The 23,535-nt window shown below is 35.5% G+C and overlaps 1 protein-coding gene across 1 annotated transcript in view; it reads right to left on the minus strand.

Moving 5' to 3' along the window:
* The window catches only part of SHOC1 (shortage in chiasmata 1), a gene marked incomplete at its 3' end in the record, with an annotated part of 53,417 nt that extends 36,976 nt beyond the window's left edge, over positions 1-16,441 (minus strand). The window contains exons 1-6 of the mRNA XM_082013339.1: positions 16,362-16,441; positions 10,852-11,042; positions 6,726-6,906; positions 4,604-4,706; positions 3,742-3,898; positions 2,703-2,743 (exon numbers count right to left, since the gene is read on the minus strand). Coding sequence (XP_081869465.1) covers positions 2,703-2,743; positions 3,742-3,898; positions 4,604-4,706; positions 6,726-6,906; positions 10,852-11,042; positions 16,362-16,426 — 738 coding nt within the window. The 5' untranslated portion in view covers positions 16,427-16,441. The remainder of the gene's footprint in view (positions 1-2,702; positions 2,744-3,741; positions 3,899-4,603; positions 4,707-6,725; positions 6,907-10,851; positions 11,043-16,361) is intronic.
* Positions 16,442-23,535: the final 7,094 nt, after the last annotated feature.

Genomic DNA, 23,535 nt, shown 5'->3' on the forward strand with positions numbered 1-23,535 from the left:
GAGTTGTCTGAGGGATCTAGGGTTGTTTAGCCTGGAGAGAAGGAGGCTTAGGGGAGACCTTATTGCTCTCTGCAACTACCTGAAAGGAAGTTGTTGCATGGTGGGTGTTGGTCTCTTCTCCCAAGTAACAAATGATAGGATGAGAGGAAATGGCCTTAACTTGCACCAGAGGAGGTTTAGATTGGATAGGAAAAATTTCTTCACTGAAAGGGTTGTCACACATTGGACCAAGCTGCCCAGAAAGGTGGTGGAGTCACCATCCCTGGAGGTATTTAAAAGACGTGTAGATGTTGTGGTTAGATACATGATTTAGTGGTGGACTTGGCAGTGTTAGGTTAACGGTTGGACTTGATGATCTTAAAGGTCTTTTGCAACCTAAATAATTCTATATACTAAAAAAACCATGAAAAAACATGAAAGCTGTCTGTGCCCCAATGACTGAATCTCGCCTGATTCAACAGCAGAGCTAAGCCAGCAAACTGGCAATAGAGATTAATGCCATTGCTTTCTTTTAAAAACAATTCAAGATGGTTTGACTACTCATCTACTCCAGAAGAATGGACAATATCCTAGATAAGCACAGACAACTTGTTATTACTGTGTAAAGGAAGAGGGTGCCAAACTGCTCACATCTGCTGCACTTAAGCTTCTGCTGCTTATCATAACCCTTAGAAGTAAAGAGTAGTCAGATAGCTCACTAGATTAAAATTTAGTTCATCACACTAGGCAATAATCTCCAGACAGAAACTAAGACTTTAGGCTAGATATTAGGTTTAGACTGGATATTAGGAAAAATTTCCTTATGGAGAGAGTGGTCAAGCATTGGAACAGGCTGCCCAGGGAGGTGGTGGAGCAACCATCACTGGAAGTGTTCAAAAAACATGTAGACGTGACACTTCAGGATATGGTTTAGTGGGCATGGTGGTGTTGGGTTGATGGTTGGACTTGATGACCTTAAAGGTCTTTTCCAACCTTGATGATTCTGTGATTCTGTAAGTTTAACTTTGTCGTAGTAGGACAACATATGGTAGGCTTGCCTTTAGCTTTTACATCAGATACTTTGAGCTGGTATCATTGCTCTACCAAAAGCCCACTACAATGAAGTATCAGGAGTGTCATGTTATTAGCCTGAAGGGGACAGCCATCAGTCCAGTTTAAATCATATGGAAACTGAGACAAGAAGAGGGGTCTTGGTCTTGAGAAAACTCAAAATTTCTCAAGGATTTCAGTAACTGTTGGATGGAAAACTATCAAGTGAACATGCACTGGAGGATAACACTGTTACTGTCCAATGCAATAATGGACAGACTTTTGCCAAGATAGCATATACATTAGGATGAGAGGTATATCTTCATTCAAGATTGGCACTCTCCCCAGATCACAGCCATTTTTAAATGTCACTCTGCACAGGCTTTTCTGCATTAAATTAAAAGTGAAAAATGTCACCAGCATAGCCATTTTTCTGCCTCTCTTACCCAGCCAACTGTGAAAACAATAGGACTGGCAAGAATTTCCGTTATTTGAGAGATTACACCTGGAATCTAAAGAAATCTTAACTGAGGTTGGATAGTCAGTCTGCACAGTCAGACACCAAACCTGTCTGGCATTGGTATGCATTGTAACCAGCATGCCTGACTGAGTTTTTAAGCTATTAAAAGTGGGTAACTATAAAGGATTTCCTGGTGCCAGTGTAGGAGAAACCAGGATTCAACGCACACATTAGCCAATATTCAACACTTTCAGTTTATTTCTGTGGAAAAGAGCTCTGATGACTACCTGACTTAATTTCTTGATCACACAGCATTACTAAACCGTTTGCAACCCAAAATGTCTGCATGGGAGTTTTGAACCTGTAATTCAGTACTTTTCCCTGAATTGTCCTCCATCACCCTCTTTTGAGAGCATTTACGTAAGACTTTAACAAACATTAAGCTATGCTCTTTGACTCCACAATTTTAATCAACCTGCCTGAACTTTCCTCTGCCCTCTCTGGGTAGATAAGTTGTTAGATAAAAAAAAAAATCTAAAAAGCTAATCAAGTGCAAAAGATACAGACACTACTTGCAGCCAAAAGAAACATGAAGGAACTGTAAAGTCAATTGTGTTTAGCTTTTAAAACTCTTGAAAGGGGTATGGCACTTCTCTCTGCTTATGGTGCAGATACAAAATGCTAGGTTACACAAAGCAAACGTTCTTATCGTATATCTATGTGGTGTATGTAGTCCCAAGAACAGAATATGGGGACAATCACCTCAGGAATTTATTTTAAATATCATCCCTTGATTTACGTAGATCTTCCTACCTGACTCACAAAATTCCAACATACTTGTGCTATGACTGGACCACTCTTGTGGTATGGGACAGTACTTAGAAATTTCCACTTTGTACGTAATTCCTGCTTTGAGAGCTGAAAAAAAATTTTAAAAGGTTCCATAAATGAACTATTTATTCCTTTTTCCTGTCAGAGCATCTTTTTTCTTTTAATTCTTTTATTGAATCTTCATAATCTATTGTTATGAAAAATTACAGTTATGCTTAGTAACCCAAAATGCTGTAGATGATCAGAGCAGTGTTCTGTCTTGTCTCTTACAGGTACCAGAAAAAAATACAATATAGCACAGTCACTATCTGAATTCTTCAAAGTTCTTATGACTACAGTGATGTGATTTCTGGAACAAGTAGGTAGCCTAAATCTAGTTTACCAGGAGTTTGCGTATGTAGATTCTCTTGCTACTAAAGAGAACTAAAACAGAAAAAAAGGAATAATAGGTTGACATCTATGTATAAAATTCTCAAATCTCTGCTGGGAGGTTGGGTCATTCAGCTTGGAATGTGGCACGTAGGTTGTGATGTACTAAATGTATCAGAGTCAAATCATGTATTTGTCAAACATACACTTTAAATTTTGTTCTTATCTTCAGTGAGAGACTGGATTACTCCAAACTGCTGCCCTATCAGAAACAGAATTCAGCACACACCCTCCACTCTCAGAAGCATGAATTTTGTTTCTTTGAGGTGCTTACTGTCCACAAATAAGTGGTTTTCCTCACTTGTTTGCCAAAACTAATGCAAACTGTTTGTTTTTAATCAAAAGTTTAAAAACTCAGGCATTGTTTTTTTCTTTTAACTGCACAAAATACTGTCATAGATATCAATCCACCAGCCAATAACTGTCATTAAAGTTGTGCTTATCTGTAGTATACAAGCATTTAGTAACTTTTATCAAATTCCTTTTAAGAAATTACTACTGTCATTTAGAATATTCCTGTTACCCATGGAAATATTTAACCTTTTTTTTCCAGAAATCTGCTTTCATGTGTGCAATTACAATGTAATATAAGCAATTTATATGGTATGACTGTACTGCATATAATCCTCTTAAGGATGTCTCTGAAAACAAATTTAATTACAGATAAGAAAACACAACATTATATCGTTATAGTCATGGTAGACTGGACATCATGAATCACAGCTCATGTTACATTTGTTTCCAAGATTACAACACAACCATGGATTGAACCAAGTGGCAAATAGTTCACTTCCCCTTGGCTACATGAGGAGACATTTTTAATACTCAGAAATTTGGGTATAGCACAGTTTGTAGTCTCATACAAAGAAATTATCATTTGATAGGCTGTGATGTAATTCATAACTGAATTGAATGTAAAAGAGCTAGATAGTGTTAAATGTGTGCAAATGAAAGGAAAATCAGGTCAAGCATTTAAGAAAACCAACCCTCACCTTCTTTGATCACATCTTTGCACATGCCTTCATCAGCCATAGTTTCTGGAGCTAAATTTAACAACTTTTTCAGTTCCAAGTATGATGGAATCTTAACAGAATCTGACCTGCCATTGCTGGGTTTGCAGAATTCTAACGCAATAGGCAACATGAAATACTGAAAAATATTAATCACAATAGAATGGTAAATAATTTTCATTTGATGTTATTGTACAGTCTAAGCTTTTTCAAAACCTTGAAACAGCTTAATTCTAAACCAGTCTAAGAGCTTCTAAGAAAGAAGTCATATGACATTTACACAGCATACACAAAAGCTTTGCTCAATACAGAGAAAAAAAAATAGTGTCACAGTATTTCAAATTGAGTAAGTGAAATATAAAGAGTAGATCTGAACTTACAGTTCCCAGAGAAGTAAAATCCTCATTTATTTCATTGAAAGTTTGGGTTTTTTAAATTTTGAAAAATTGAGAAAAAAATATATTCAACTTCTTTTAAAAAAAGAAGTCAAGCTGGCCTTCCAAATCCCAAAACATGTCTTGGAAATTTCCCTTTCCCATGCACATGTGACGGCTTCCTGTTCTGGTTAATTTTTATTCTTACTGTAACAGTACCTACATAAAACTGACAACACATCAGGTCTCAGGAGAAACAGCGATCAGAGTGGAGATTCCCAACAAAGGTGTCCAAGAATTAAAAAAACACAAATAATACCAGTGTTTTCTAATCTTGGAAATATGAAAGCTACAGATATTTGGCAAGTATGAAAATAATTCAGTAAAATGACTTGCAGATGACCAAACACTTATGCATAACATAAAACAATCATTAATATAACAATTAGTAAGAAACAACATGATGATACCTCTTCATCTTTTACAGATATGGTACAGAAGTTCTCTTTAATCCCCTGCAACTCTTTTTTACTCTGTTGCACCTCCATTTCATTTTGGAAAGTCAAACATTCCCTTTAAAAGATCATAAAATAAAGCAAGTGACTTCTTTGTATTACTTCAGATCTAAGACTGAAAGTCTTAGCAGTAGCTTTGGTACCCATATATGTGGCAAAAGTTATTTTTTTCTGAATACATGCTTTTCTAAGAAAGCAATTCCAAGGGATGCTGTACTAATCCATGTAATTAACTGAAATTATTTTTCAAGAAATAGTGCATTATATGCAGAGTAGAACCACTTGATATTGGGACCCGCCTTAAAAAAGTTACAGAAAAAAACCCGTATTAAAGTTGTTCATCATCTCAACACTTAAGTCCCATCATGTAAAAGTGTATTTTGCAAAAGCTTCAGACCTGTTTTTTTTCTAATGTCGTTTTTCTGCTATATACAAAATTTCTGTAGTCTATAAGGGTGACATTATTTATAATTTTTTATTATTATTATAGATTTTATAAATTATTATAAAAGGCATATAATAATATATTATTATTTTATCTATCTTATATAACAATATATGATATAATATATATTTATTATATCATCTATTATTATTTATGTCAACTTTCATTTCTATTTTCAGCAATCATTCAGCACCACAGAAGGCAGAGTGTGCTCACCATTAATTAAAATGAAAACTAAAAGTATGTTCTCTGCTTTAACTGACAAACTTTTAAAATGCCAAGAAGTAAAATTCAGGATTGAGACTACTACTTGCCTTGTAAAGCAAGGATACAAGCAGAACAAGGATGCAGACTTTTCAAGTAGAAAGAAAACCTTTCATCAGTCTTGCCCCTTATGGCCATTACAGGCACTAAATCTATAATGACTTTTTAGGGGGATACGTTCCTCGTTGGTCCCTGACACCACTGTTTTCCTGGAAGAATACTTTAGGTTGAAGAGTATAAATTGTTCCATGCCTAGCCTTGGGATGCTCACTGAATTTTATCTTAAGTATCTCTAATTGTATCTCTTTGCTTAAATGCATCTCATGCATGCTCCACTAGGAGATTTGGTCTCCCACCTTGAGAAAGCTGGTGGCTTTGCTAGTAAACTGCAGATCAGCAGGTCAGAGCTATTCCTGTAAAGGTTCACACTAGCATTTTTTTCTCCTGTGACTGGTATTTCTGAAAGTCATTGCAGAATTTGGATCATGTTCTCTTCGCTGGATATTTGCAGTACTCACACATGCACATAGTCTAACGGCCAAAACTCGCTGCCAGATCTGGGCTCATGTTTGAAAAAACAGGCAAACAACCCCATTTCTCTCTGTTCTGTTACTATATGGGTACAGTTAAATCCATTAAAATCTGCCTTTGCCTTGCTTGTGAATCATGCAACTCTATCAAGTGCAAAGGAATCTATACAGACATGGAGTGAATCAGCACAAAATTTAGCCAGTTTTTATGAATGTCTGTATACAGATGAATATATTTACAAAATACTAGGCACATTCTGAATGTAACTTACACCTGTTATAATGTACCAGTTTGTTCAAATTCCTGATATAAGACACCATTCAATTAAATTCAATCAACCTAGCAATATGAAAGTGAGCAAAAACATATGAATAATTATATTTGAACTTGAAGCAATACAATTCAGCAGGGTAAGAGCATGGATTTACTGACAGCATGACTGAGAGAAGAGAAAGCAACAACATGGAAGCATGTGTCAAATCCTGGCCCAGCTAAACTTAGTAGCATGTTACTGGTGGGGAATCAGTCAGTCTGAGGGGGAACCAGGTCTCTTACAGACAGACATTTTTTCAGTATTCCAAAACTAAAATCCTGAGCACATTTCACACTTACAGAATATAAAAATGACATAATTTTATTTATCTAGTTTTTTTAAATAGTGCATATAAATTTTATCCTACTCATTTTGTCATAAGTAAGTAGAAAAGCTGAAGTCTTTACCTGTTGCAAATACAAATTATTTAAAAAGTTAATATACAGCAGAAGATCTTAAAATGTTAATGGCATTACACATAGATTATTATTTATGTTTAATATTATGCAACAATTTGTAGATACCTGAAAATGTTCTCTCCTGTTAAATTCTGTCCTTCAGAATCTAAAAGGGGATCTTTCACAAAAAAAAAATGTAGTCTGCTCAGAAGTATAGATGAAGTAGGCAGTTTTTTACGAAAATTTTGAAGGTTATCAATAAAAACAAGTTCCTCTTCCATACATAAATCTGAAGAAAAATACGAAAAAATTCATTAACAAACAATATAAATATAGTAAGACTTATCAGAATAAAGAGAATCGTGGAGCAACTGTCAGAATGCTATAAAAGTCAGCAAAACAATAACTACTTTTTACTTTAAATATTTTAGGGTTTGTAAGCTTTAAATGCAACAAAGTCTAGACTTCCAATGGTTCACGTGATAAGCTTTGGTTTTCTTTTGCTTTTTCTTTTGTCTTACATAACACTTGTTAAAAAGAAAAGGTACTTTTGTTACATTCCCTGTTTGCATCGTGAACTGTGATTAAGGAACATTTGAGGTAGGTTTTGGCTTAGAAACTTAGTTCAGTGCAATTTTTAAGGTAGAAATGAGGCAGTTTCTCCATACACATTGAAACCTGAATGTAGATTCTCTACTTCTGAAGCAACAAAACATGCATTTACAACACAAGCAGACAAAAAATATAGGTTACAAATTGTTATGATTTCAAGAAAGATGACATTATGAACCTTAATTTCTTTTGAGTTTAGACTACTATTCCCCATGAGACAGAACTGATGCAGTAATCACAACTCTATTTGATGCAATCCTATATATATATATACACATATTATAGATACATAATACATATAGATGGAAAAAGGGAGGTTTTTGTTCTCCCTTATTTTTTAACAACATGGAAGCCTCCTCACTCCCACATCCCCCTTTCACTCCCTGGATGACTCCTGATTTGTAACAACCCTCCTTTCCTTCCTAATGGATGGAAATGGCTGTTCCCACAAACTGTTTTACACAGCTAACACAAACAGATCCCCATAAAAAATATCTAACATTTAAAAAATAAAATGCCTCTGTTTAATGAGGTGAACAGTTCAGGAGAGGCTACTAAAGGTTCTAGTAGCCTATAAAGCTTGAAGTACCTCCAGTAAAGAAATTGACATCTTTTCTGATACAATTTACAAAATCCCTCATCTATTTTTCATCCTTTTCTTCAGGCAACCAGGAAAATAAAGTATGAAGCACCTCAATATTCAGGCAAATAGTGGTTGTAAAATTAGGTGCTAAAATCAATCAGCAAATAAAGACTGCTTCAATGACATAAACTTGATCATGCTGTCCTCAAATAATAACTCACTTAAATTTGTTAATTCAAAGATAGTAGGACAACTCTTAATATCCTAACAATAAATCAGGTCAAATAAGGCACAACTTTGCCCTTGATCTGCATTTATTATCCCAATTTAGCAATAGTTTTAATTATTTTTATTATATTCATTTGTATTATATCTTTTTATTATAAGTGACTCTAGTACTTGAAGTGTATAAAAAAAAGGAGTTTTTCTGCAGTTAATCTCATTATTCTAATGTGATTCAAATATGTTAATTAGTGCACTTCTTTGTTGATTTTAACACACTTTAACCTCTTACTCCCCACCTCAGGAGGGCATACCTACACAAGAATGCACCTATGAATTTACTGAAGTACCTGGTGCAATCAAATAACTAACTGCTTTCCTAATACAGAATTTTACAACTGGAGCAATGGGTAAAGTTTGAACTTCACAAATGCCAGTGTTTGAAATCCATATGTAACTCAACTGAGTTGCCGTTTTGTGATTTTAGGAAGTGCAGTTCCACATTTTTTAATATGTTTATTTTCAGAATTGTAACTTGAATGCTTTCTTTGATTCAGTAATTTCTGATCATCCAAGTACTTAAGAAAAGAACTTTAATAGTCTTAAGCATGTGCTCAAGTACTTTATCAATCAGGGAGCAAATACTCAGTTCATGTTTGAATGGGGGTTTCACTGCCAGTGCTATCATGTGCTAGGGTAAAGTTAGTGGTCTTCAGCTTAACGGTACAAAGATACTGTCATTCCACTGTGACCTCTTTCTCATTAACAGACAGCTTATGTAAAACAGAAAGGCTATTAACAGTATGCTAAATATTGAAAATTTGTTTGCAATCTAACATATATCTAATGTAATCGAGAAGAAGATTAGAACGCTACAGTTACTGACTGAACCAAATGAAGTTTTAAACTCTCCCATTCAATGTTTCAATATTTCACAGGTTTTAACTTTCTTACCATTTTCCACTATAGTCCAGTAATAATTTACCAGCTACATTTTAAATGTGTGGATAATGTAGTACACTAAACTTCACAAACTTATTGGAAACAATTTGCTTTAAACAAGAACCTTTAAATACTACATCTGTTAGTTAAGTATTATATGCATTATTTCTTGTATTACACCTCAGAAAGTGAAATGGCTGAAGAAATTGATTTTGTTCTCTGAAAGGAAGAACAGGGTTACATTAACAGAAATAACCATGAAACATTTTAATATGCACAAGCTGGTAGAAAAAACCTCCTGCAGTAATTAAACAGCTATTTAGAATTCAGATATAACCTTCCCCTATCAGAAAAACAGATTTTAAATTAACATTTCAAATCCTATATCATGTCCTTTCTTATTTTTTTCCAATACAGGTTAGATAATTATTTCGTATGACCCATAATATTTCACTTCTAATAATTTTTATCTATCAGTAAAGAAAGGAAACATTAAGGAATGTTATGTTTTTGCACCCTCTGTGTGTATCTTCATGCCTTTAGTGAAACCTAGCCAGTTTTGTGCTGTTAGCAGACTAGCTGGCATTAATTAGCAGGTTCTCAAGGACACAAAATAGCCTGCGAATCATTGAGCATGGCAGCTTTTAAAAATGTTAGAATTAATACTTCCCTTAAAAGTCAACAGACTTTCGCTAACATTTCCTTCTTTAATGCAAACAGAAAGTTAGAGAAAGGGTTGGCAGTAACAGAGTGGTTACACTGGAAGGTAACTTGATCTTCTAATTCAATAAACCATTCACCAAAATAGTGAATAATTTAATGTTCTCCCACTAAAAAAAAAATCCAGTCTCTTTAGCTTGTCTATTTATGTTTGTTTAAGCCCAATAATAACCTGTAACTAAAAAAAAAAAGTTTTATGATATTTATACTTTTTTTTTCTTTCAGACTCCTGTCCATAGAAATTCATCTCTCTTGATTGTTTCTAAGAAAGTAATATCTAAGACACAGGAAAGCATCTGAATTATTTTTATTCTCATTGTAAGAACACAATATAGGAGAGCTTTACTAATTATTGAAACCTTCTGCCATATGCCACCTAACTTTGAAAAAAATCAGATAATTACTTAATCAGATGAATTAAGATTACTGTCTTTCAATTATTAACTCTAATACGCTTGCACTCTTGATACTATGTTCCTAGTAAATATCTTGTACAATGTCGTATCAAGACCTACCTGCCTCCTCTGTGTGGCTGTGGCAAAAAGCTCTTAGTAAATGATTACATTACTTTACTTTTCTGAAGTAATATAATTGACAGATACACAAAAAACCTGTACTGAAAAAATAAACCTGATAGTTCCGAGTAATAAATTGTAATACAGTTGAATCAAATGCTATCTCAACATTTTGGTTTCAGTAATCAGAATTCATTAAACCTTTTTAGGGCATTACTAATCTTAACATTTCAGAAAACATATAGGAACACTACCCAATTTGAACTATCTTCATCCCAGCAACAAAGCAGAAACCTCTTACTTCTTTCCCTCCTTGACATACTGGAAGAACATGGCACAAGGATCTAATTTTATTGAGGTACAAAGGATCAGTAGTATTTTGATCAATGACTGTTAAGATCTACTTATTGTGATACTTTGTTACCTTCAGCCATATATTTGATTAGCCTGAAACTTCTTTTGACTTGCATCTACCTGAACTGTTAAGACAAGCCCTGTTTCTCCAGGGAATAAATCTCTCTCAAATGGTTATAACTTCTGCAATTGGCTGTGATCACCCAAATGATCTCTTCAATGTCTGCAGATTATGCACAACAAATTATGGAGGTTAACAAGCTGACTCAAAAAAAGTTAGAAAACAGTGACTTAAATACCTTACCTTGCCATTGTTCTTTAAATTCAGTGGCATAGTCAGTCTTCAGATATTTGTCTTGGGTGGATTCTTCCTTAAAAACATTCTTCACATGTAAAAAAGGTCCTTCTATGTCAGTCTGAGAGCAGGGATTTGAACTTGGAATAATTTCTATTAATTCATTACTAATATGGAACTCTACAGAGGAGGTAGGTTTCCTAAAAAAGCAGAAAAAAAAAATTTGGTACTTAAGCTGTTGTAAAAGCACTGTCATAACTTTCCTGACTTGCCAGTGAACCAACAGTGCTCAAAAAGATACTCTAAGAATTTTGATAATCACTGTATTCACTGAAGAAGATCAGAAATTATACAGTTGTTACCACTATTTGTTAGATCCATGGTCAAATTATGTGTTTAAGTCTTCCCCAAGAAAAAGCCCTTTAAGTTTACCCCAGCATTAAATTGAACAAAAGGATAATGTCTGTAAAAAAGCATCAAACCTGCTGATTTCATAACAGTTATGACAAAAATTTGCTGCTGGGTTAAATGTATATTTCTGTTTCAAAGATCATGCAGAAATTGCAAGTAACTGCAATAGCGAAAAGACAGGATAAATGCAGAAACAAACCATTTTCCTGTCACTTTTCATACTAATCTCAATACTACTATTATTTGTCAGAAAAAAACCTGCTTGCCAAATAAATAGCAAAATCATTTGAATACAGAAAAAAAAAAATCATAGTCCTGAGCTAATTATGCATCTGGACAAAATATTTGTAATTGCTAATTAAAATATTGTCATGTTAATGTATGTTATCCATATAAATTGACTGGGACAATAAAGTGACTCTGACAGATGAGTGCTAACATTTCTGAAGAACCCAAATTTTCTGCTCATCTATACTTATTGAACTTAATATTCTAATTTCATACAACTAATTTATCAGCTGTGCATCTGTCCTGGTTTCAGCCAGGGTAGAGTTAATTTTCTTCATAGAAGCTAGCGTGAGGCTATGTTTTGGATTTATTCAGTTTTTTAATAATCTTTTGCATTACACAGTCTTGATGTTTGCTAGCCACCTGGAGGTAAATCTCATACATGGAATCTTTATCTGAGTGCACTTCCAAATTTCAGTTTAGAACTTCATGTTTAGGCAGCAATAGTAAGGAATCTCTACTACACCTCTTTTAAAAAAAAATTCAACTATTTTACAACATTTTTGCATGTAGCTCAAAAGTTTATTTTGAAACTACAAGTTGTATAGTTCACAAGCAATAACTATGCAGTATTGATAATAATTAATGTCCAAACTTTAACACGGCATAAGCCTTTGAAAAATCTGTAGACCTTAGAGCACTGTGCCAAGTTACGCGTTGGCCAGCTTCGCTGAAATCCATGGGTTTCCCTATAGCTTTATAGATATATCATGCCTAAGTGAGTTGCTGATTTGAGACTACATGGGCCAGCCTTTTCCAGAATCAAGCCCTTAGTAAGGCTACCTTGGAAAATGGTAAATATTTTAAATGGCAGACTACTCTAAGTACGGAAACATATGTTCAAGTCATATAGCTATGCTTGTACAGTGTTTTGAAGACAGAAGGCACTACATTAGATTTCATGTATTTAGCTTCAACTGGATCTTTACAATATGAAGTAAAACTTACAGCAGTATCTTTGAAATATAGGCAGTTGAGTCCTATCACCAAAATAGGCATGGCAATTAAATGCATGTACTAAAGCTAGTAAGGGGGTTTATCCAATTAAGTAGTTTGGCAGTTTCCAGGAATTATAGACTCTTATAGTCTCACTTCCTCATCTCTTTTTCTGCCTTGAGTCCTCTCACCCCTGCCTAGACAGTCTGTATCTCCTGAGTGTTTTTCTCCCACTCAACGTTTTTCTCCCACTTGTTTCTTGTCATTTTTTTCTTTCTCAGCCTCTCCAAGGAGGTATTAGGCTCCTTGGCATTTTGAACCAGTTTTCCCTCATTTATCAGTCCACTAACCTTTTTGATCAGTAATTCACACTTACACTCCTCATTGGCTTACATGAAGAACTTTTAACAAAAAAACCCTGCAAACCCAAAAAAACCCCAAGTTGACAAGCTTATGTCAAAATATCACTTGTCTTAATCTAGTTACATAAATTTTTAGGTACACAGAGAAACCTAAAAAATCTACACAAAGGCCCTATTTAGTAGTAAAAGCTTGTGCCTACTGTAAAAACAGAACAAAGTCATCTTCTGAGCAGAGTCAGAATTATGATTAAGCCATCTAAAGATACCAAACTGAATTATAACTGTATTACATATCAGCACATCTGGGACATACTTTGATAATTATTATGCCAATCCATAAGTAAAACTAGAATCTTTTAGCTAGACAGTTATACTTTTTTTGTACAACACCAGGACTGTAGCTCTCCTGTGAGCCATACCCAGCAGTGAACATTGTACCCCAGAAAAAATGCCTACCATTGGTTTAAATGACAATTGCAGAACATTTTAGCTCTTGTTTCTAACAGGTTTTGAAAAGATTATAACATCTTCCTTTTTTCTTGTCATCTGTGATTTTGACTATTAGAAAGAAATTAGTGTTACCTATAAATTTATTTGTCATGCTATTCACTCCCTGTTCCTTACTAACAGTAAATCTACTGAAAAACATTTACTGTAGGTCAAGTTTTAAATTTCCAAAATAAACCACCTACCGTACTTACTGCTCATTCCTATCTTGTTTTTGTGTATGTCTTGCTTTGCAAATGCATGGCAGTATGTTATGCCCCGCACCAGGAATACTTACAATGACTTGTGATGAATCATGTATATTAATACTGCTTAGTCCTACCCACAGGTCTACTACCCTAAAACATCTGAGTTAGTTACTTAGATTCTCTTTACTTACCTTAAACAGAATGCAAAGCACTTGAAGAACATGAAGCACAAACACATTCTTTCCTCCTAAGTTTAACTCCTTGCTCCTTATTTCCTAGTCTCACTCCAATTAATTTTTCACTGGTACACAAACTAAGCCCGCTTCATTTTAAAATACATTAAGTGAAATAATCTCAAATTTTCTGTAACTGAAGTCTAATACATGCACTGATTTCCTCAGATTTATCTAACAAGTGCTGGAACAACAGGTAAAAGTCAATGCTGTTTGGTCTAATGAAATTCTTGATTCTTGGCATTTAATAGTCCTTGAGATATGGCATTTAACTGACTCATGAATTGCTCACTGTTGATATCTAAACCACACTCTGTATAACAACGGCTTTGGGAATTTCTTTTTCTGTTACTGTTATTAGTCTAGACAATGTCTTGGGTGACACCTTTGCATGGGTTTTGCAGCATCCTCATTTATCACTCTGAAGGTGTAAAGATTATTTTATTACATATAATAGTCTTATTTTTTTCTGAAGATGCAGAATGTACTTTCAATTGTTCTTCAGTGCAGCTTTCCGCATTAATTTAAACCTATAGTTCAAGCTTATTATAAGGCAGAATAATTTCAGATGCAATTCATTTTGTAATTACCTTTTTGTCATAAAATCTGAAAATCATTATAGTTTTTTTTAAATATGTAGTGGTGTACTGGCCACATTGAGCGGTGCTGGACTGAATTAAAACCTGAAAATAAGTTATTTGTTGCTTTTCTTTTTTTTTTTTTTTTAAAAGGGGGACGAAGTATTAAAAATCCCTAATTAAATGCTTCCAGTTCACAGGATGACAGAAACACAAAATGGTTGAGGCTGGAAGGGACGTCTGGAGGTTACCTAGTCAAACTTCAGTTTAGCCATTCAAGTGCAAGTTTCCAAAACATTTGCAGGTTGATTTTGACAACCTAAACAAGTAAGTACAGTTTCATTAACTTTGATTTTGCTATTGCTATAGCATAGTAAAATTTCTACATCTGTGCAAAACTTTTTTTCTTTAATATTATTATTTTTTTAATTTTCCATTTTTTATGTTCAGCAGTTAAAATCAGCCCAGCTTTCACATAATGTGCATTCTTTATAACCGAAATGTTAGGGGACAGTTAGGGCTTCAGGTCCAAACTTTTAAAAGTACTCAGCATTTGTTCACTTAGTACTGGAAGCCTGAGGACAAGATGCAATGGAGGGCCTATACAGCTAGAAGTATATCTGAACCTTAGAGAGACATTAAATGAGAAGAGGAGAATGGCTGTTAACCTGCAGAGCACATTTCTCATCCACCCAAAAAAGGAATGCAAGCATCACAAAGAAACCCACTCAATTCTCCTAAAAAGCCTTACAAAGTGTTTATCTCACTATTGTGTTCAGAAGGTAAAGACCAGTACTGTGGATCCATGGGACCAAAGCTGAGAACATTTTCCAGTTATTTGTTGCTTTTCTTTTCTTTAAAAAAAAAAAAAAAGGAAGTTGTGTTAAAAATCCCTATCAAAATAATGTTGAAAGTTACAAAGAAGCCACTGAACCGTTAGAAAACTTTTAACTGGACTTTGACTCAGTTTAAAAACTGACACTATGTTATGCCCGACTGGGTACTGTGTTTGGTAAAGCTGTGATCACAAGCTAATTTTCTTTTTTCCCTCAAATTTTCTGGTTGACTGAGTAATAAAAATTGTTCAATGCTATTATCTTCTCTGTTGAGCATATGGCTGTAGGCCATTTAACAAAACCCAGGTTGAATACAAATACACTAATTTGGGTACTTCTAATAGTATTGTGAGAAAAACAGAAAATGAAGTCATTAATATTCACAAGATTCCCATAAAAATGGTTTCTGGCAAGCGTGGTGCTGGCATTTTCTGTACATGATTACTTAATTCTGCAAACACTAGTTTTCTTCACAACCACTTTTTTATGCAGATTTGAAGACAACATAGATTTTAGGCTGGCCTGTAAAACCACAAATGTAATTTCCTATTTCTTTCACACTGACAATTGTTTGAGAGCAGAAATACACACAATTTACTGGTTTTGCAGAGCCATAATTTTCTTTCATTTCTTATGTATGCTGTAAAAGCTGTGCTGCAAACCTGTTTTTTAAATGAACTCTATTTCAGAGTTCATTTGATATATTTTTACTTTTTGTACATAATTTTAAAATAAATATGTCTATCTTCAATTACTATAATGCAAGTTTGACTTTTTATAGCTGCCTTTTACACCTTTTCAATGGTTTATAAATATCCTTCTTCAAATAGATTAATCTACAGTTATAACTGTCTTAGAGAGGGAGGGGGGAAAATGTCCTCATGGTTTACTTTCATGTTCATGCACAGATTTCAGAGATTTTCTCCAATGTCATGAATAGAGTACATAACCATTATAAAAATGAGACAAAGAAACAGAGAACTCCACAGAAACATTATGCTACCTTTAGTGAAAAAGCCACCTTCAGGCTATCTGCTACACTGTACAGCTCCAGTGCACCATACACTTGCTACGGTCAAAAAACATTTCCATATTCTGTTATCATTATTAGCTTATGATTCACAAAGCACCTGAATTATATCAAAGGAATCATATATGTTTTCAACTTAAGGTTACTGACTTTTCCAGGAAATCCTCCACAGATAAACTTTTCTTCCATTGATCCAATACCGAAATAGCAATCATGTTCTGTGTTGAAGTAACTGAGACAAAAAGAAAAAGAATCACACAGAAAATATTAAAATTAATTTTTATTTTTATGTATTGATCAAACCATTGCAAAGGCTAAGCAAACTTTACAGAGGATGTACAGAAGAAACAATGCTTTTAGTTTCCATTAGCAAAGTAAATGCAAATATACCAGAAACATGCAAATACTTTTTAACACATGTTTACTTCTGTGCTTGGAAATCCCCCGTTTTTTCCTCATCTCAAAACCTCAGGGTCATCTTTCAAACCTCTCCCAAGTAATCAGATTTAGTATTTTACTTATCTCTGATCATTGCTTTTTTTCCATAACCACATGTCCAGACAGAAAGTTTTCCAGAGATCTCTACAGACTAATCAAATATCACCTTCATTTATGGTGCCACACACAAATAAATATCCATTACTTAGGCAGTGAACATGTTCTACCTTCAAGAGCTATATGAACTGACATATTGCTACTTCTGGAAATACTTTGGTTTTTTTCCAGACATCATATTATGCACAAACACAAGCTCTTCCTTTAATCCACGGTAAATCTAAACTAAAACTTAAGGACTCTGTAACTTACTTCTAGTCCATGGCTTCCTATACTTATCATCAGCGAAAAGTCCAGTGAGATGATACTTTTCATCCTGATGTAAACAGGGAGGAAAGCAAACTGATAATCTCCAGATGGAAAACTTCTGTCTTGCTATGCTCTGCACAAAAAAAGGCATATGATAAAATCAGAGAGAGACAGTTCCATTCTTTTTCAGTCCCACTGTTTTCAAGTGTTTTCTACTAGAACGTGATATTTATGTTTTAAACTTCATGTATTTGTAAAAGTGACACAGTTTTACAGTCCAAACTAAGAGAAGATACTAACATTTACCTGAGTTGATATTTAACTTTTAATCTACACTTATAATATTATATTATTATAATTCTATAATATGTATTCTATATTATTTATTATATGGATTAATAATATTATATTATTATTATATCTACACTTATACACTATAAGCATATGCAAAACTGCACATATGCTTAGCTACACTCACCTAAACTTTGTGTGTGCAATTACAAGTGCTTATCTTAACGCTTACATTCGTCTCCTGAACTGACACGTGTATAAGCTGATCAGAAACAATTTAAAATCATTCCTACTATTGCTGTTTTAAGTGCTTATAATATTCTAAAGCCTCTCAGCTTTCATGTGCATTATGAGCAGACAAAAACCCTTTATAAATCCTTTCATCTTGAATAAAAACAAAAGGGGAGCATGGCCATAATCAACTGAATTCTAGAATTAAATAGTCAAGATGGGAACTTCTGTATGCTTCACTGAAGACCACATTCAATAAACTATCTAAGAGTTCTTCTGTCACAAAAGCTCACATGCAGTACTGTATAAAACATACAGAACCACAGAATAAACAGTGAGTTTAGGAAGTAGAGAAAAATTATTCTTACACAGGGGTTTGGATTTAAAATGTTTATAGCTTAGAAAGAAGTTGTCCTCAAAAATTCTGGGGTGTAAAAGGCATATTGGAAAAGGCAACTAGCTATAGAAGTGTGGGAGAACATCATAAATGAGACTAGAAACTTCTCTCTAGTTTTAAGTCCATCCCCTGACTTCAGCTCTGTTGCTTCAGGTCCTAGAAATGTCCACACATTTCAGCATATCCTGTCAGGCCGGTTATAGCTTGTACCGTTAGACGTCTCGGGTAACAAACGAGAAATAGTTCACTGACTTGGATTGCTACCAGAACAACAGTGCTGTTGGTGCACTTCTTAAACCTTCCTGTATAGGCAGAGAGAAAATAAAAAAAAAAAACCCAACAAAAAGGAGAGAGAGAGAAAAGAAAAGAAAAAGTAGATATGGGAAACAATGTGAACAAACACTGTCACTTCTGTGAAAGGTCACCATTACAGATACTTTTTCCATTTCCGTTTAATCCTGTTACAATTCTGTAAATGCCAGTTAATTTTAACAAAAAAGGCAAAAAACTACTGCCATTATAGCACCTTTTCTTTAGAAGGCTCTTGTGAAAAATGGATAAACACCATACTGATCCAATGCATTCCCTCTTGCCTAAGTCACAAGCATGAGTTTCCTCCGTGGCCTTCTCCTTTACAAATTCTCAAGAAAGAAGGCAGAAACAGACAACTACAGGCAACTGGACCTAGGTCTTCCACACGTTACTGGCCATACATCAGTTTCAGCAATCTTTATTGAAGTTACTGCTAAAATAACTGCATTTATCATAAAGTACAACTAGTGAAGTTCTTGGTAGAGATCACAGGAACAGGAACAGCTGATGATAACCTTTCTCTTCACTGAAATAAGGTGTAAGGATTGTGACGTAACTGCTCTCGAATATATATACTCTTAGGTTACAAAAGAACGACCTGCTGGAGTTTGAGTAGAAACTACTGAACAAGTAAACCCAAGCAATAATATGAGAGGGATCAAAAAGAAATTTTGGTATGTAGTTTTAACTGAGACTAACTTTACCTTAACAGCTAAAACTGTTTTCAATCACTAATGTTTGTAAAGTGGAACAAATATGTCCTAGGGCTATCGTCACAGATAATGACCTTAAAACAGGAAAACTGTGCATTTTACAGAGCATTTTAAATGAATTTCTTCTAAGTGTACAGGTTAAGCTGAATTAGTTCACAAAGCCTGCTAATACACAGCCTTTCTTGCCTTTCTCAAATATACAAAAATGTTTTTCAAGGTCATTATTAATGACTATGGCATTTAATCAATGCGTATTTGCCCCTGTCAAGGAAATGTAAAGGTCTCTGCAAATTTCTTCAACTGAAAGACATTATGTGCATTCTTATCATTCCATACAGCTTCCATATATTGTCAGTTTATAATATAAGAGAATGTTGACTTCTGAGATGACTTTGCAATCACACGTACAACACTCAGTAGCTTGAGGAATCTAACTCTTGTGTCTTTAATGACCGAAAAGGTTCCTCTCTTCGAAGACACATTTATACTGTGCAACTGTAAAAACTACATCTGGGGTTGACAAAAATATGTAACAAGTACATTAAGGCAGGTTTCCATATCCAGTTAAGCCAGATGTGTGCAGGAATCAGAGTTTGATATGCTCATTGAATTCCAGCATTTCCTAAGAATTGGAAGCACTTGATATACCAGATGCCCGAAAAGTTAATTTAACTATCACATACTTTCTAGCAGGAGGGTGGAAGTTAGGCACAAGAGTGGAACAAGAAGCTGCAGTTCTAGCACAGCATATCCCTTTCACAGCCAGGTCTGTAATACCTTTAAATGTGTGATCACATCCATTAACTCCTTCTGGTAGTATTACAGAGCAACATTCACACTCTGTTCTACAGCAGGCATTCAGCAGGTCACTAAACATTTCTCTTCCACCACTTTTCACTTGTCCTGCTGTCAGCACTACCCTGCTCCTCAAAATTCAGGCAAGAAAAGCCGTGAACTCTAGTTCTTCTTATTTGCATGATAGCCTACAACACGTTCTGCTAATACACCTGTTTTTTCTTCACAGATAACACAGAAAGACCTAAAGATCAAACTGAATGGAACCACTGTGAGAAGGTTTTCACACAAATACTGAATGATAGATTGCATACTGTTGGAGTTACAATAGAAAAAGAAGTTCTGGTTGCTATAATCTAAGAAAACAGTAGGCACATACATAGGTACTACATGGAACAACTCCTGCACTCTAAGGAAAGGGATGTGGGCAGTGTGTTCCATAACGTAGACCTCAGCTGACCCGCAAGTACTATCTGGACCACTTCCCAGGCTGCATTTGTCCAGCTATGTGCCAGAAGCACTTGCATATGTACTTGCACTTGCCGTGAACTCTTGAAGGCATCATGTCTCGCTACTTCATTCTTCTGCTCACACACTAGAAATACACCCTCTTGGCAAAGCACCACTCTGCCGGAGAAGAATTTCATCTGGCTCATAGGTTTTCTTTGAAAATGCAGATAAGTAAAAACTCAATTAAGTAAGACAATGTGCTTCAGTGCTAAGCAGTTGGTAACATCACACAGATGTAGACAGGAATGAAAACAAGACTTCATACGGTTTCTATGTCTTAAATGATCAGCATCTATAAAGCCGAAATATTAATTGTAGGTGTGGAAAAAAACATCTGCTCTCCATGAATTTAATCTGATACATTATAAAAACTCTTCCCTACCATCAGTAGAGAATATAGTGTTGTGTATCACTATCCTAATACATATTAAAGTAGCCAGAAAATTGAATTCATTCTGCAAAATTAATTTAATTTTATGCATTAAAAGGCACAGTGCACCCTCCAAAGGAAGCTCTAGGCAGGAAATGGGCTATATAACACAATTATAAGTGCAACAGACACTGAAAAAAAGAATGATGCTTTTCAGTTTTGATGAAATTGTGCTTTAATTCTTTCTTTAAAAAACCTGTAATCACTTCACTGTGTTACCCCAGTAAGTGCAGTACAACAATCTCCCTGAAACAGAATTCCTAAGAAAGTAGTTCTCTCTATATTTTTTAATGTGCACTCAATATATTTTTTTCAGTTACTGTCATATTTCATTAATAATATTATGAGAAATAATAAACTATACCTCATATAAATAGTCTGTTGAGTGATACTTTAAAGCTGCAAACATCTTGTTTTGTGATGTTTTCAACACTTCATTTGTCTAGAAGATACACAGAATATGGATTAGTTAAAAACTTCCTATATAATGCAAAAGTGTTGAAAGTGAACATTGAAATTCAACAAAAATAATTTCCTAACTTCTGCAAACACATGCACCTTGGACTGACTTTCCTATAGAAGGCAGTTACCCAAAGCATTCGGTATTATTCCTTTGGAAGGATGTAATAGACTAACTACAGACCACGGACAATGGATTTTTGTCCAAAGGAACTGGGCTTTTGGTTGGGATTTTTTTGCTATGCTTCTTGCTATTTGTTTCACAGAAAACCTTTCAAACCATTAAGTGAATGCAAGCAACACAAATTACCTCACCTAAGCAATAATTTTGAGAATTGAGCTGATTCAATTAATTTTTATGGCTTCTATACTAGCTTTTAAAGATAGTAGTTCAGATACCTAAATTACTAACTTTTCACTGCCTCATGTATTTATGAACAGGTTTTTTTTCTCTCCTTCAGTTTTAGAAGGGAAAAGGTGATTGCATAGGCTAGTTGAGAGCAAGAGGTCCTGCGGGAAGTCCAGCTCTCTAAATTTGCCAATGCTTCTGATGGGAACCAGGAGGGAGATGAAAACTCTACAAGGACAGTGATATGGTGTGAGTACAAAACATTATATACTGTTGCTCAGGGTAGATGGGAACCTTCTCATGGAAGGAATGTGGATGATTGGAGGCGGTGGTGAACCCAACCAGTGGGCCAAAAACCCTGGGGTTGGTAAGGAAAACCCTTTGGCCAACCTGCTGGACACACCATCAGGTCTACGTCCAACAGATATAGTGTGGGAGAGTGAAGCAAGAAGCTATGTGTTTGTAAAGAGGGATAGATTTGTACCTCAATACTAAGCGCAGGACAGGGAATAGAACTGCAACTTAATGGTATTGATATGTATCACTTACTAAGATTTCTTTATAGCAATATAACCATGCATTCATGCAAATACTAAGCAATAGAACTGCGAATATTACTCAGAGTGATATAACTGTGAATTGATATAGCTAAGAGTAGTGAACTGCTTAGTAGCCACTTAAGGTTTTCTTAAGGGTGTGTCACTCAATCAGTAAACATCCAAACCATCTCAATCAGGTACGTTTCAAGTATCCAATTTAAAATGGGAAGCGTGAGGTGCAGAAATACTAGTCTGTGAGGGTACAAGGAAACCCAATCATACTTAAAATCTTTTAAGTTTTTTAAGAAGAAACAATAAAACTGCAGAAGAACACGATCCCGTTTCGTTCTCCAAACACTCTAGGGAACATCACTTTAAGTAAGTGAAATACGCAATAGAGCATCAAAAGTTTTTAAATCCCCAGTTTTCAAAATCAGTGAAGAACCGGCAGTGGCAAAGCGGAGACGGACGACGGAAACGGAGTTAAAGACACAAACTAACCTGGCAACAAGCATCACGCTGCCAACGCCCCGCGCCACTGATTTTACCTCAGGGCGACGGCCCCTCCACCCCCACTGGCCCCGCCCCGTCCTCCGCCCACGCGGGCGGTGGAACTCGCGCCTCTGATTGGCTGCCGCCCCTCCCGCCCTTGGCGCCCACGGCCGCGGGGCGGAGGGCTCCCGCCTCTTCTGCCCTCTAGCGCCCCTCCTCGCCGCGCGGGGGTGTGCCGCCCGCCTTTTGGCCGTCAGCCCCGTCCCTGGCCTCTGAGGGTCCTAGGGCAGCCATGTTACCTCAAGGGAAGGGCTACTTTCCGGGAGGTGCCGCGGGGCAGTCCGCGGAAAGTCACTTGGAACTGACCGGCGGTGTCGCGTTATTCTTAGATACTGCAGCCCTTCCTTCACAAGAAGCCGAGGGGTCAGAAGCAGGTAGCCTCTAGTCTCTGTATTTTCTATTTGTCTATAAAAGAAAAATTCTCAGGAGGAGCAGGTAGAAAAACTTGCTTGATCCTCTAAGCAGCGATGAAAATATTTTTAAAGCGGTAAATGCAATTAAGTAACTAAATTTCATTTGTCCACTGATAGCAGCTTGTATGGGAGAAGAAACTAAAGAAAGAGATGAGGTTAGTTTTTGAAGTGATTGTATCTAAAACTTTGGCTGACCTGCTGTCTGTTACCTTGGTAACAGAAATAGGAGGCCAAAATTTCATATCCAGAAATTCTTCCACTTCATATTTCATATGCTCAGCAAGCATATGAAACGCCAGCTCCTACAAATACAAATAGCTGTCAACTTTGGGTAAAAGACTTTTGTTGTTGCTGTTGTTTTGTTTTAATTGGCTACCTACATTGCTCCCACAGCCTTTAGGCTGCTGCCTTGTTGGACAAATTGTTGTGTTTCTCAGCAGGCAATTGAGCATCAAATTTCTGCCAGGCTCTGACTGATCCCTGCACTGACAAATTTCAACACTAGTTGTGAGAATGCTCCCTTTGCCCC

Source organism: Phaethon aethereus, assembly GCF_964289735.1.
Source record: "Phaethon aethereus genome assembly, chromosome: Z".
Classification (NCBI taxonomy): Eukaryota; Metazoa; Chordata; class Aves; order Phaethontiformes; family Phaethontidae; genus Phaethon; species Phaethon aethereus.